This window comes from Pristiophorus japonicus, chromosome 2 (genome assembly GCF_044704955.1).
Source record: "Pristiophorus japonicus isolate sPriJap1 chromosome 2, sPriJap1.hap1, whole genome shotgun sequence".
Classification (NCBI taxonomy): Eukaryota; Metazoa; Chordata; class Chondrichthyes; family Pristiophoridae; genus Pristiophorus; species Pristiophorus japonicus.
Window position 1 is genome coordinate 184748354 of NC_091978.1, and position 13423 is coordinate 184761776.

The window sequence follows — 13423 nt, forward strand, 5'->3', positions numbered from 1 at the left end:
CTCTCCCTCTCAACCCCTTCTCCCCCTCCTTCTCCTCCGCCCTTTCTCCTCCACCCCACCCCCTCATCCTCCCCCTTCCTCCTCCCCCCCACCCCACCCTCCTCCCCCACCCCACCCCACCCCCTCCCCTCCTCCCCAACCCCACCCCCCCTCCCCTCCTTCACCACCCCACCCCACCCCCCTCCTACCCCACCACCCACCCCATCCCAGCCCTCTCTCCCCACCCCCTCTACGCCTACCCCACCCCCCTCTACCTCCCTTCTCCTTCCTCCCCCTCTCCCCCCCACCCCCCTTCTCTCCCTCACCCCACCCCCTTTCTTCCCCTCCCCCTTTCTCCCACCGCACCCCCCCTTCTCCCCCCCACCCCCTTCTCCCCCCCCGCCCCCTTTCTCCCCCTCCCCTTGCTGTCAGAAACAAAGACACTGACAGACAGAGAGTGAGAGACACACACACAGACAGACAGAGAGATAGAGACACTGACAGAGACACAGCGTCCCAGCACGCTGTTGGAGGACGCCCGGTGTTGCAGTCGGTAAGTAGAAAATGTTTTATTTATTGATTTTTTTAATTGTTTTTATTTTTTATTAATTTTTTTTGATTGATTTATTGGTTGATTTATTGATGTGTTTATCATTTATTATTGATGATGGCTCTTTATTTGTAAAACTGAAGAGTTTAATGTTTGTAAACTTCCCTTTACCCCCCCCACCCCATTCCCTACGCCTGATTTGTAACCCACGCCTGATTTTCTAAAGTGTCGACAAGGTTTTTTCGAATGTACAAAAATCTTCACTTACTCCATTCTAAGTTAGTTTGGAGTAAGTTTTCACTGCCTAAGCTTTGAAAACAGGCGTAAGTGGCCGGACACGCCCCCTTTTGAAAAAAAAATTCTGTTCCAAAGTGAAACTGTTCTAACTGACTCGAACTGGAGCAAACTAAATGCCGAGAATTCAAATTTCTAAGATACTCCATTCTAAACCAGTTGCTCCAAAAAAACAGGAGCAACTCAGGCCGAAACTTGGCACCAAAGTGTGGAAGATGCCTGTGCGTGAATTCTTTTAACGTGGGGTGGCCGTTGCGCACCAGCTACCACATGGGCTTGACAGAGCAAGGTCTTGGTCCAGTGGCAAAGGTGTCCAAGACGATTGGAGACGAGGCTCTGCTGTATGGGCCTAGTTCATACACACATGCATACTCCTACTGTCCTCCTTCCTCCTTCCTGCAGGGCCTCAATCCTTGGGTTTCATAGGACGCAATGGCAGTCTCACGAACTTGCTGTTGGCCCATGTTGCGCTGCTCCTGGGTCACAACCCTGCTGTTAGTCAGCGCTGCACCACTCCTGGGCCATGACCCTGCTGCTGTCCTCCGACCTCTCGCTGTCCTCCGACCTCCTGCTGCCCTCCAACCTCTGGGCTCTCGCTGTCCTCCGATCTCCCGTTGTCGTCCGAACTCTCGCTGTCCTCCGACCTCCGATCTTCCACTGTCCTCCAATCTCCCACTGTCCCCCAAACTCCCACTGTCCTCCGATCTCCCGCTGTCCTCTGAATTCCCACTGTCCTTTGATCTCCGATCTCCCGCTGTCCTCTGATCTCCCGCTGTCCTCCGATCTCCCGCTGTCCTCTGAACTCCCACTGTCCTTTGATCTTGGCTCTCCCGCTGTCCTCTGAACTCCCACTGTCCTTTGATCTTCGCTCTCCCGCTGTCCTCTGAACTCCCACTGTCCTTTGATCTCCGATCTCCAGCTGTCCTCCGATCTCCCGCTGTCCTCCGTCCTGCTGCCCTCCAACCTCTGGGCTCTTGCTGTCCTCCGATCTCCCGCTGTCCTCTGAATTCCCGCTGTCCTTTGATCTCCGATCTCCCGCTGTCCTCTGATCTCCCGCTGTCCTCTGATCTCCCGCTGTCCTCCAATCTCCCGCTGTCCTCTGAACTCCTGCTGTCCTCCAATCTCCCGGGGTCCTCCGACCTCCGATCTCCCGCTGTCCTCCGACCCACGTTCGAACCGGGGTCAAGCAGGGCTGCATCATCGCACCAACGCTCTTCTCGATCTTCATTGCTGCAATGTTCCTTCTCACCCTCAGCAAGCTCCCCGCTGGAGTGGAGCTAAATTACAGGACAAACGCGAATCTGTTCAATCTCTGCCACTTCCAGGCCAAATCCAAGGTTGTCCCAGCCTCCATCATTGAACGACAGTAGGCAGATGATGCCTGCGTCTGCACAAACATTTGGAGGCTGAACTCCAAGCCATCGTCAACACCTTCACCGAGGCGTACGAGAGCATGACCCTTACAATTAACATCTGTAAGTCAAACGTCCTCTCCCAACCTGCCCCTGCCACACAGTACTGCCCCCCGGTTATGAAAATCTATGACGAGGCCTTGGACAATGTGGACCATTTTCCATACCTTGGGAGCAGACAACAATGTCAACAAGGGCAGACATCGACAACGAGGTCCAACACCACCTTCAGTGTGCCAGTGCAGCCATCGGTCGCCTGAGGAAGAGAGTATTTGAAGACCAAGACCTCAAACCAGGTGTTGGGGTAAAAAGAAGACTCCTCTTCCTCAAGGTGGAGTCCCTGATATAAAGAATCGATACTCGCCTGTCTGTATAGCGATCATGGAATCACTCAGACTAAACCTTGGTTTAACCGGTTTATTTAAGCATGCTAAGGAAGGGTTCCGATGAACACTTCCCCGATCAGAGGTTTTATAATTACAATTATACAGTTTTTTGAGGTGTGCGACTCTCCTACAAAACCACCGATTGGCCTACTGCTATCAGCAAAGTTACATTGATTCATCGATCCTCATCAGACTGGCTCCGAGTGGCTCTACCCCACCTGTCCATTTACCATCACACGAGACCCTCCCGGAATGTGTTATTCAGTGGTGTCAACTTTGCCTCAGTTCCTTATGTCGTGTTGATTAACTTTGTTTTCCAGGGTGGTGCCTCCTTATCCCTCTCCCAAGAACTCTAGTCAAAACTACCATCCTGTTGCCATGCTGCTATAATGTATGTTCCCAAACATTTTACTGTTCTTGTTCTGTACTGAATACAGTTTCCAGGAGTCTGTACTAACGTTAATACAACGGATGGTTCATTAACTATCAAGCTATGCTTCCCCTTCTAAAAACCCACTCAAGCAAGTATATAAGCGTGCTTTACATACATAAGCGAGTTTTACATACAATCAGGACCATGTATCAGATCAATTTACGACCTTCAGTATCCTTTTTAGTGACCATTTGTCTGTCTCTCTCCCATTTAGTGACTGTATTTTATCCCCTTACACCCAGCACCAAGCTCATGGTTTACAGAGCAGTGGTGATACCCGCCCTCCTATATGGCTCAGAGACATGGACTATGTACAGCAGGCAACTCAAAACACTGGAGAAGTGCCACTAAAGCTGCCTCCGCAAGATCCTGCAAATCGATTGGCAGGATAGGCGCAACAACGTCAGTGTCCTCCCTCAGGTCCACAGCATCGAAGCACTGACCATGCTCGATTAGCTCCGCTGGACGGGCCACATCATCCGCATGCCTGACACAAGACTCAAGCGCTTGACCCGGAGCTCCGACACTGCAAACGAAACCCAGGTGGGCAGAGGAATTGCTTCAAGGACATCCTCAAAGCCTCCTTGAAAAAATGTAACATCCCCACCGACACCTGGGAATCCCTGGCACAAGACCGCCCAATGTGGAGAAAAAGCATCCGGGAAGGCGCTGAACACCTCGAGCCTCTTCGCCAAGAGCAGTCTGAAGCCAAGCGTCGACAGTGGAAGGAGCGTGCGGCAACCCAGGCACTCCACCCACCCGTTCCTTCAACCACCGTCTGCCCCACCTGTGAAAGAGACTGTAGATCCTGCATTGGACTCTTCAGTCGCCTGAGAACACATTTCTATTGTTGAAGCAAGTCATCCTTGACTCCGAGGGACTGCCTATGATGATATGATGATACAGGATCAGAAAGATGACATCTAATTTGCATGGGCTTGGCAGGAGTCCACACCACTATTTTGGGCACCTGTCAACCCACACAAGCTGGAAACAATCTGCATCCCCCTTCACAGAGAAACAATCTGTCATCATTTTGGCCTCCTTACAAAGCAGGCTAATAACATTTGTATTTAAAAATCTACCTTATCTTAAGCTGCTTCCACAGAAGGCTGGTATGCCACATCTCAATGGGTGTACCAGCCTCCACACTTTCACCAGGTGAGGCCAGGGGAATGAGAATTCTCAGCACTGGTAGTCCACACCCCTTGGTCCACCTCCTCTAACGCGGGGAGGCACGGTTTGGGTGGATGAAGGTAACCAGTTGCAATGACAGGTCTATTGGTAAGTAGGGAGAAAAAAATCTCCCACTTGATGCGCACGCAGAGAAAGAAGTAGAAAGAGATACCTGGGTGGTTAGTCAAATTGTAAACAGGAGACTGCAAGGAGGAGGCCCGGGATTATCAGAAGTTGTCAACATAAAAGGCATTGCCATAAAACAACTCAGCCCATGAAAGAGGTTACTATTTTGTTCTCACTGTTCGAGGAAAGCAGTGAAACTTAAGTGAAATCAGCAAGGTTTGTTTGAAATTGTTACTCTGTATATTCATGTTTTCTGCAAAATAAAGCAGCTTAGCAATTTAATTTTGTAATTTTGTCTCACAAAAGGAATTTTCATTCTGCCTAGTGAAAAATTAGAGAAGCTTATGAAGACAAAAGATACATTTATCCAGTTTAGATTGCAGGTGGTGCTATTGAATTCCCCTTTCTTACACTATTGTATAAATAACATTTGAGCAGTATGGCCTAACCTCTGAATATAAAATGCTCAGAATAATTGCATCTAAAGAATATCTGAGGCAGATTGAAAGTTTCTAATAATGCCACAATGTATTCATTATTTTAGTTTAATATGTAATAGCTCAAAGATGAGTCTGAATTCAGAATAATAAACAAGGTTAAATTATGTTTATTAAAAGATTAACTGTACTTTTAAATGAAATGATCTACAATTTTCTCATTTTTGTACAAATATCATTTTTAAACTGTTGGGACAGTCTACAACTGTAGTAATAGGACAAAATGTTTATATAAAATGCAATAGTTTGCTGCCCAATGATTAGTAGAAAGACATCTAGCAGAGGTTCTAAAAGAATGGTGAAAGAAGAGAGGGAAAAAGAGCTGTCTTGATTCAGCTCTAACCAAACCAAACTAAACCAGCATATCAAGGATAGTTTGCTCATCAAATATGAAAGATTTGCAATGTTTATTCTGGTATATGTCTGTAATAATAGAGTATAGCTGGAAGGGGCTGCAGAAAAGGCAGAGGTCTCATAACCTGGTTCTTGAGAACACAGAACGATAAAATCCGCCACTGGAAGTGGGACCTGAACGAGCAACGACTGAAAAAACCAATAATTCCCAAACTTACTTGCTCTGAGCTCCTAACATGTGCTGCGTGCAATCTTATGCCTAATTTCCCATCCCTGATGTTTGCTGTCACAGAGAATTCAGATATTAAAATTCCAATCAAATGAAGCAATTGGGATGCAGCACTTGATTGCAACATAAAGTGGGCCTGAAAGGCCAGCAAGATTATTGCCTATTGGGAAGGGAAAGTTAAAGGTACAGGATCATTTTTTTTCACCTGCCATTGGGCCTAGAAATTTAATCATGTGTCTGAAAATGGGCATGAAGGGGTGGAGAATGTCTTGCCTGTTCATGTGGTCCCATGCAGCACCTTAAATTTATATGGGGATCTCAGGTGACATGATTCAGATGTGCATGCCCTTCGGGAGGAGTGGGGGGGGGGGCAGTGGTGGGCAGGGGAAATGAGACATCCCTGATTCTACTTTAAGGCAGCCAGCACCTCTTAAATGGAAGGAGAGCTCTGGCTACAGACAGCAGAGCAACTGTCCAGATTCAAAAAGTTGGGTGGAACTCATTCTCTGATGTTAGTAAGAATATAAGAACATAAGAACTAGGAACATAAGGACATAAGAACTAGGCCACCTCGAGCCTGCTCCACCATTTAATAAGATCGTGGCTGACCTGATCATGGACTCAGCTCTACTTCCCTGCCCACTCCCCATAACCCCTTATTCCCTTATCGTTTAAGAAACTCTTTATTTCTGTCTTAAATTTATTTAATATTCCAGCATCCACAGCTCTCTGAGGCAGCGAATTCCACAGATTTACAACCCTCTGAGAGAAGACATTTCTCCTCATCTATGTTTTAAATGGGTGACCCCTTATTCTAAGATCGTGCCTTCAAGTTCTAGTCTCCCCCTTCAGTGGAAACATCCTCTCTGCATCTACCGTGTCAAGCCTCCTCATAATCTTCTACATTTCGATAAGATCACCTCTCATTCTTCTGAATTCCAATGAGTAGAGGCCCAACCTACTCAATCTTTCCTCATAAGTCAACCCCTCATTCCCAGAATCAACCTAGTGAACCTTCTCTAAACTGCCTCCAAAGCAAGTATATCCTTTCGTAAATATGGAAACCAAAACTGCACGCAGTATTCCAGGTGTGGCTTTACCAATACCTTATATTGTTGTAGTAAGACTTCCCTGCTTTTATACTCCATCCCCTTTGCAATAAAGCAAGATACCATTGGCCTTCCTGATCACTTGCTATTCCTGCATACTATCCTTTTGTTTCATGCACAAGTACCCCCAGGTCCTGCTGTACTGCGGCACTTTGCAAACTTTCTCCATTTAAATAATAACTTGCTCTTTGATTTTTTTTCTGCTGAAGTGCATGACCTCACACTTTCCAACATCATACTCCATCTGCCAAATTTTTGCCCACTCACTTAGCTTGTCTATGTCCTTTTGCAGATTTTTTGTGTCCTCGTCACACATTGCTTTTCCTCCCATCTTTGTATCATCAGCAAACTTTGCTACGTTACACACAGTCCCTTCTTCCAAGTTGTTAATATTGATTATAAATAGTTGGGGTCCCAGCACTGATCCCTGCGGCACCCCACTAGTTATTGGTTGCCAACCAGAGAATGAACCATTTATCCTGACTCTCTGTTCTCTGTTAGTTAGTCAATCCTCTATCCATGCTAATATATTACCCCCAACCTCATGAACTTTTATCTTGTGCAGTAACCTTTTATGTGGCACCTTGTGAAATCCTTTCTGGAAGTCCAAATACACCACATCCACTGGTTTCCCTTTATCCACACTGTTCGTTGGAGGCCCTAGTCCAGGCGGTGGATAGGAGGAGGAAGATTCTATTCCCCACAGGTGCATAAAATCCTTCAGGCAGCACATTTGCTGCCAGTGGAAAGAGGTTAGCGATGAGGTCAATGGAAGGTGCTGAGCTCCCAGGACATGGCTGCAATGCAGGAAAAAGTTCAATGATCTCACCAGATGCTCTCATGATAGAAATTCTGCTCTCTTGCTTTCTACTGACACCAGCACCATATCCAGTCTCACTAATCACTACTCCGCTCTCCTGCTTCTTTGCACCACATTTCACTCTAACTCCTTTTCTACCTACTCACAAACTCACCACCATTGCACAACTCACTTCCCCACAACTCATATCTTACACATTGCACACCAACTATTCAATCATGAAAGATATATTATTTGAACACCGCACACATTTCTCACAAACATAGTCCCTTCTCTCTTGTAGGAGAAAATTGCACACAACTTGAAACAAGAGTCTGTCACCAGATGTGGATCAGCCCATCTGCACAACATCTCCCCCATGGAAGAGAATTTGCTGTCCATCCCAATTAAAGAAGAGTTATGGCTGCAATTAGTAGCAAAACTGGAGGAGACGTCACACAGAGTTTGTTCACACATTATCCTCTTTTCCCTTCTTACTTCTATATCATCTTTCACATTCTGCATGTCAAACTGTGGCTGCTTTCATCAGTCACTCATTTTGCTTCACAAGGTCTCCCTTCACAATAAAAGCTAACATTTGTACCTCTCTTTCATTTCAGGTGCTGGAAATGTGGCAACAGCTCTACCACTTCAAGAAGAAGAGGCCATCACACATCTGACCCTAGAAAGCACCAGCTCAGAGACTGGCAGCACACGTACTTTAGAGGCTAGGTTAAAGGACAGATCCTCATGTGGTGAATCATTGGGCACCTGTGCAGGAGCTAAGGCAGGGGGATACATCAGCACTGAGTACTCAGCTGCTGACTTTGAGGGGCCAGGCCACCAAAGAAGGCTGATGGGCATATATTGGGAACTGCTTGGTGTACTCAGCAGCCTACGTGTGAGCTTGGGAAAAATGGCTGAGAGCGTAGAGCAGTCTAGCTCCAATGTGTGTCAAATCTTCACAGAGAGCATGGAAGCTATTCAGTCCAACATGGGCCGAGCCATTAGTTCCATGAATATGACTGTGATGAAGCCATGACAAGGCCCAGAGCTGTTCCAAGTCACCCACCACGGACAGCTGAAGTGTCCTCAATGGAACATCAGCAGCCTTCCACCTCCCAAGCTGTATCCACTGGGAAAATGCTTAATAGGAGCAGTAGGATAGATAAATGAGCACAGAAAACAGGATCTAATGGCTTGCACAGGGTGATTCATAATTGTTTCTGTTAGCTCTTAGATTCAGATGGAATTGAATTGTTTCCTAAATTTGTTTTTTGATCTGGATTTTGTCTTGGTGTTTATTTTTGTAGTGAAGTGAGGGCAAGACCCATAAGGCTGAACTGAAGTAGGCCATGCAGATGGTAGTATTAAGAATGGTGAAACTGTTGGTATATTGGGCAAAGGAGAGATGGTTCTCATGAAGCATTCTTTGATGAGCTGCTATCTGGGAGCTCTGGGAGTTCGGGGCACTGCTGATCAATGCTGCTCCTTCTCTTTCTCTGCTTCATGCAGCTCCTCCTCCTGCTGCTCCTGGCTTGCCTCATTATTCTGCAAAGCTTACTATCTAGGTGCTGGCAAGGGCTGGTCCCTCATTATGGCAAAGTTATGGAGCATGCAGTTGATGACCACAAATGTGTGCAATTGTGTCCAGGTTCCTGACAGAAGTCATGAGCCACATCTGAAGGTGATAACCCTTGTCGCCCAGTAGCCAGCTGATAATCTGATGGGCTAGTTAGAACAAAGGTAACACAGAGGACTGATGCAAAATGCATTAATCATCAATGCTGCCAGGAAACCAGGCACAGACCTGCATGATGTGCTGCCTGTGATTGCAAGGAAGTTGAATGTTGAGTGAGTGGAATCCTTTTCTATTCAGAAAGATGCGAAGATGGTGATATTGAGCAAGCTAGGCAATGTGGGTGGGTTCTATGGCACTTTGTACCCTGGGGAAACCTACAATGCAGGAGAAGTCTAGTGCTCTGTTATCCTGCTTGTTTTACTCTGTCCAGTGGGAAAGTGATGTAGGTTTCCCTTCTGGAGGTGACCTTCCTGCTACAACAGTGGACTGCAAACTGGCAGTTGTCACTGATGTCATATGCTGCAGCCTTGAAGCCTGTTGCATAAAAGTTAATGGCCACAGTGACCTTGACAGCCACAGGCAGTGCTGACCATGCTCTGGTTAAAGGCTCAAGTTGTGGCTGCACCAGATGACAACTCAGCGATAGCCACTTTGTGAAGTGGAGGTGCCTGAGACTTTGCTCCTCAGGTAGGAGTAGTGCTCAACAAAGACTCACTGTGTGTATGGCCTCCTGCAAAGTACTCTCCTCCTTCTCCCTCTTCTCCCAGGAGATCTTCTGCTTTCTCCTGTTTTCTTTGCTTCTCCTCCTCATCTGCCAGCCTCAGAGGCAGCCCTACCACATGACTGCAGTAAAACTGTTTTGAAGCCAAGTAAAAGCAGTGGAGCAACAGGCCAAAATTCTTCCTACAATTCAGAATTCATTTTGTAAGTCAGAAAACAGGCCAACAAATACCCACAAATTAACTCGCAGCCTAAAAGAATAAACTAACAACTAACCTGCATGCAGTGATGCAGATGAGCCCTTTAAATACTGCTACTGCAGGGTCTTTGCTTCCTGTAAGCACCACAAGTTGTTGTGCGAATTTATCACGTGGTGATTCAGGTGCTGGGCAAACCGATATCACAAAGCTACCCTACAACAAGCATAGGACCATTATTTAAATATTTTAATCAGCATTTAACATACTTCCTGGACACCTATGGAACAGCCCCATTCAATACGGTGCACGACGCACTTCTGGCGCCGAATGAGTACGTGTGCACATCTCACCATATTTGACGTCTAATCATGGCGGCAATAAATTTCTAGGCCTGGGACTGCCATCGTGTTAATCCAGTTCATTTCCCATTAACCTTGTTTGACCCTCTTATAGTTGTCCTGCAGTTGTTACTTTTCATTTAATGCAAAAGTCAATTGACTTTTTAGAAGTAAATAATAGTGTTGTTGCAAGAATTATTAATGACTGCTATTGGAAAATAATTAAGCCAGAGTATGGTAGAGAAAGTATGATGGTCTGTCTCACTGAAAATTTCTCTTGTTCCAGTTTCATCTCAAAATGACATTTCCGAGCTGGAAAATATAATTCCACACCTTAGCAGGTTTCACAAAATTCTAGTAATGACGGATGCCAAAAAGACATCTTGAACATAATGGCATGTGTGACAGTCGGTGTCTCAGTGAACATCAATCTTGGATGTGACTATCGGAGTGGAGAGATTTATTCTAATTCCAGATGGTGCTAATTCTAGGTTTGAAGCAAGATTGCTGCTGTCAAGGATAGGGAAAGCTATAAAAAAAACTTTAAAAGTATCATGGGGTGTGCAAGAATATACACATACGCTTGTACACCTCTTCCATGGCCCTTCTACACTGAGAATGACCCAAAAAACCCGAGGGTATACCCCAAAAACCCTCACTATCAAAGAAATCTAACCAATCATAGGCATAGCAAGTTCTGTGTCCAGGCCATAGGCCTCCCTGATCTGATTTTTTGCCTTAGCACAAGCTTTTTCTATTCTTGTTTCTGTGTCTACAGCTAATGACACACCCTATGGACCTTGAAGACAACAAGGGTTTGACCCGCAAATAAAGGGCAGTTTCAACATTTCCTTTGCCTGATTCCAACATAGGAGAAACCCGGTAAGCGAGTGGGGTCGCGTGCGGTAGCTGAACAGAATCCGAGATAAACGTGTCTGCAGGAAACCGTCTGTCACGTGTTTCAAGCTCTGCTTGATGGTTTGGACTGCCTGTTCCGCTTGACCATTGGATGCGGGCTTAAACGGTGCAGACCTGACATGCTTGGTGCCACTGTGGGTCATGAACTCGTTGAATTCCGAGCTGGTGAAACATGGTCCATTGTCATTAACAAGGATGTCGGGCAAACCATGGGTGGTGAACATGGCCCGGAGGCTTTCAATGGTGGCAGTGGACGTACATGATGGCATTATTATACATTCAATCCATTTAGAGTAAGCGTCAACTGCTACTAGGAACATCTTTCCTAGAAAGGGGCCAGCAAAATCTACGTGGACCCTGGAGGGTTTGGAGGGCCATGACCACAGACTCAGTGGGAACTCCCTTGATGCATTGCTCAACTGTGAGCAAGTGTTACTTACATTGGTGTACGCATGACTCCAATTCCAAGTCAATGCCGGGCCACCAAATGTGCGACCTGGCTATAGCCTTCATCATGACTATGCCTGGGTAGGTACTGTGAAGGTCGCGTATAAATGTTTCCATACCTTTTTTTGGCAAAACTACATGATTCCCCCATAGAAGACAGTCCAAAAGGATGGACATTTCATCCTTGCGTTGGTGGAACAGCTTAATTTCGTCTTGCATTTCCCCGGAAACCACCGACCAGCTCCCATTGAGGACACAGCTTTTTACGAGTGAAAGCACAGGGTCCTGGCTAGTCCACGTCTTGATCTGGCGAGCCGTGCCACGTGACCCCTCACTCTCAAAAGCATCCATTACAAGAGGCAAGTCTGCGGGTTGCGCCATTTCCACCCCGGCGGTGAGCAATGGTAGCCGACTGAGAGCATCAGCACAGCTCTCAGTGACTGGTCTGTGGCGGATCACATAGACATACGCAGGTAACATTAATGCCCATCTTTGGATGTGGGAAGAAGCATTGGTGTTAATACCTTTGCTTTCTGAGAACAGCGAAATGAATGGCTTCGAACCAGAGTCCTAATAGCTATTGGTGCATTTTCTTAACCCCGTATACGCATGCTAACCCCCGTATGCACTTCCTGGTGGCAAGTCTTACACATTGGTAATGTTTACATGCATAACAGAGTCTACATATTCTCAGAAGCCTATGTTCCGACAGGCATAACAGGGACACATGCCAAGTGGCATATTTCCATCTTTAATGGCTGGATGGTAATCAATGGAATAAAAGGTGGGCAGATTCTAAAATGGCGGCAATGTGCTCTGCCACATTATTGCAAAGATGCGAAAGACAAGAATTTAACCCATTGTCTTCTTGATAATGTGTTATTAGCTGATGCAAATTATGACATTGCATTCCATGTTTAAAAAGATTAGCAAAAAGTAAAACAGATTTTGAGTTGCAACTGGTGTATCTCCCATGCTGTTGTTCAGTGAGTCAGATTACATACTGTTTTAGATGGAAAGAAGGAGGCAAATTACAGATGTTGCTAAGAATTCTGGCGCAGAGACAACACCGCTTTTGACGATTGAACAAATCATTGGTTTGGAATAGAGATTACCTTATCAGTTTCTGACATAAATAAGTGATGCTGGAAATGGACTTGCAAACCTGACACAATAATACCAATTTTGTTCATTAAATGTTTATGTGCAGAGGCTGAGAGAGGTAAAAGAGATAATCTAACTGAAAAGGATCTATTTGCAATTTATGTTTACTTAATACAATGTAGCTAACATCAACACTAGTTCTTCATCCTCAACGACAGACTGCAGCATTTAGATGCTGCAAGACAAATTGGGAAATTTTAATTAAATTGATCCTTATTCCTTTGCAAACATACCAGCAAAACATATCAAAAACTAAGCATGACAGACAAAACACTGTCAGTGGACATGCTAATGTGTCTGCAAACAGCAATTCAGGTCTTTACCGTAGAAGTCAGCCAAAGTGTGTGGATTGATTGTAGTTTCCTCTATGCTGCACAATTTCATAAAGGGGTTTTGCTTTGAGCTAAAATGAGGAGTGTGACCATCCGTGTCCATTCAAGATGAAGAACTGATATTAATTGTGTATTAGCAAAATATAATCAGGTGGAATTTCTGCAGGGGTTCCGCAATCCTCCGCTGTACCCTTGGCGATAGATCAGCAGAAATGCCAGAGAATCGGCATAAAACTTAAGAGTTTCTGCCAATCCTCTGCTGAAATTATGAGAGATCAAAGGACCCTTGTGGAAATTCCAGATGAAGGTAACAATAGCAAGTGAAATTAAAAATTCTATAATGTTCATTGATTTTAGTTAAAATAATATCCTCATACA

General features: G+C 45.6%; 1 protein-coding gene across 1 annotated transcript; it reads right to left on the reverse strand.

Annotated features, from left to right (window-relative positions):
- Positions 1-1322: 1322 nt before the first annotated feature.
- On the reverse strand, positions 1323-2051 carry LOC139229303 (processed variable antigen-like). Its single transcript, XM_070860988.1, has one exon. The coding sequence runs from the start codon at positions 2049-2051 to the stop codon at positions 1323-1325; it is 729 nt and encodes a 242-aa protein (XP_070717089.1).
- Between the last annotated feature and the right edge of the window lie 11372 nt (positions 2052-13423).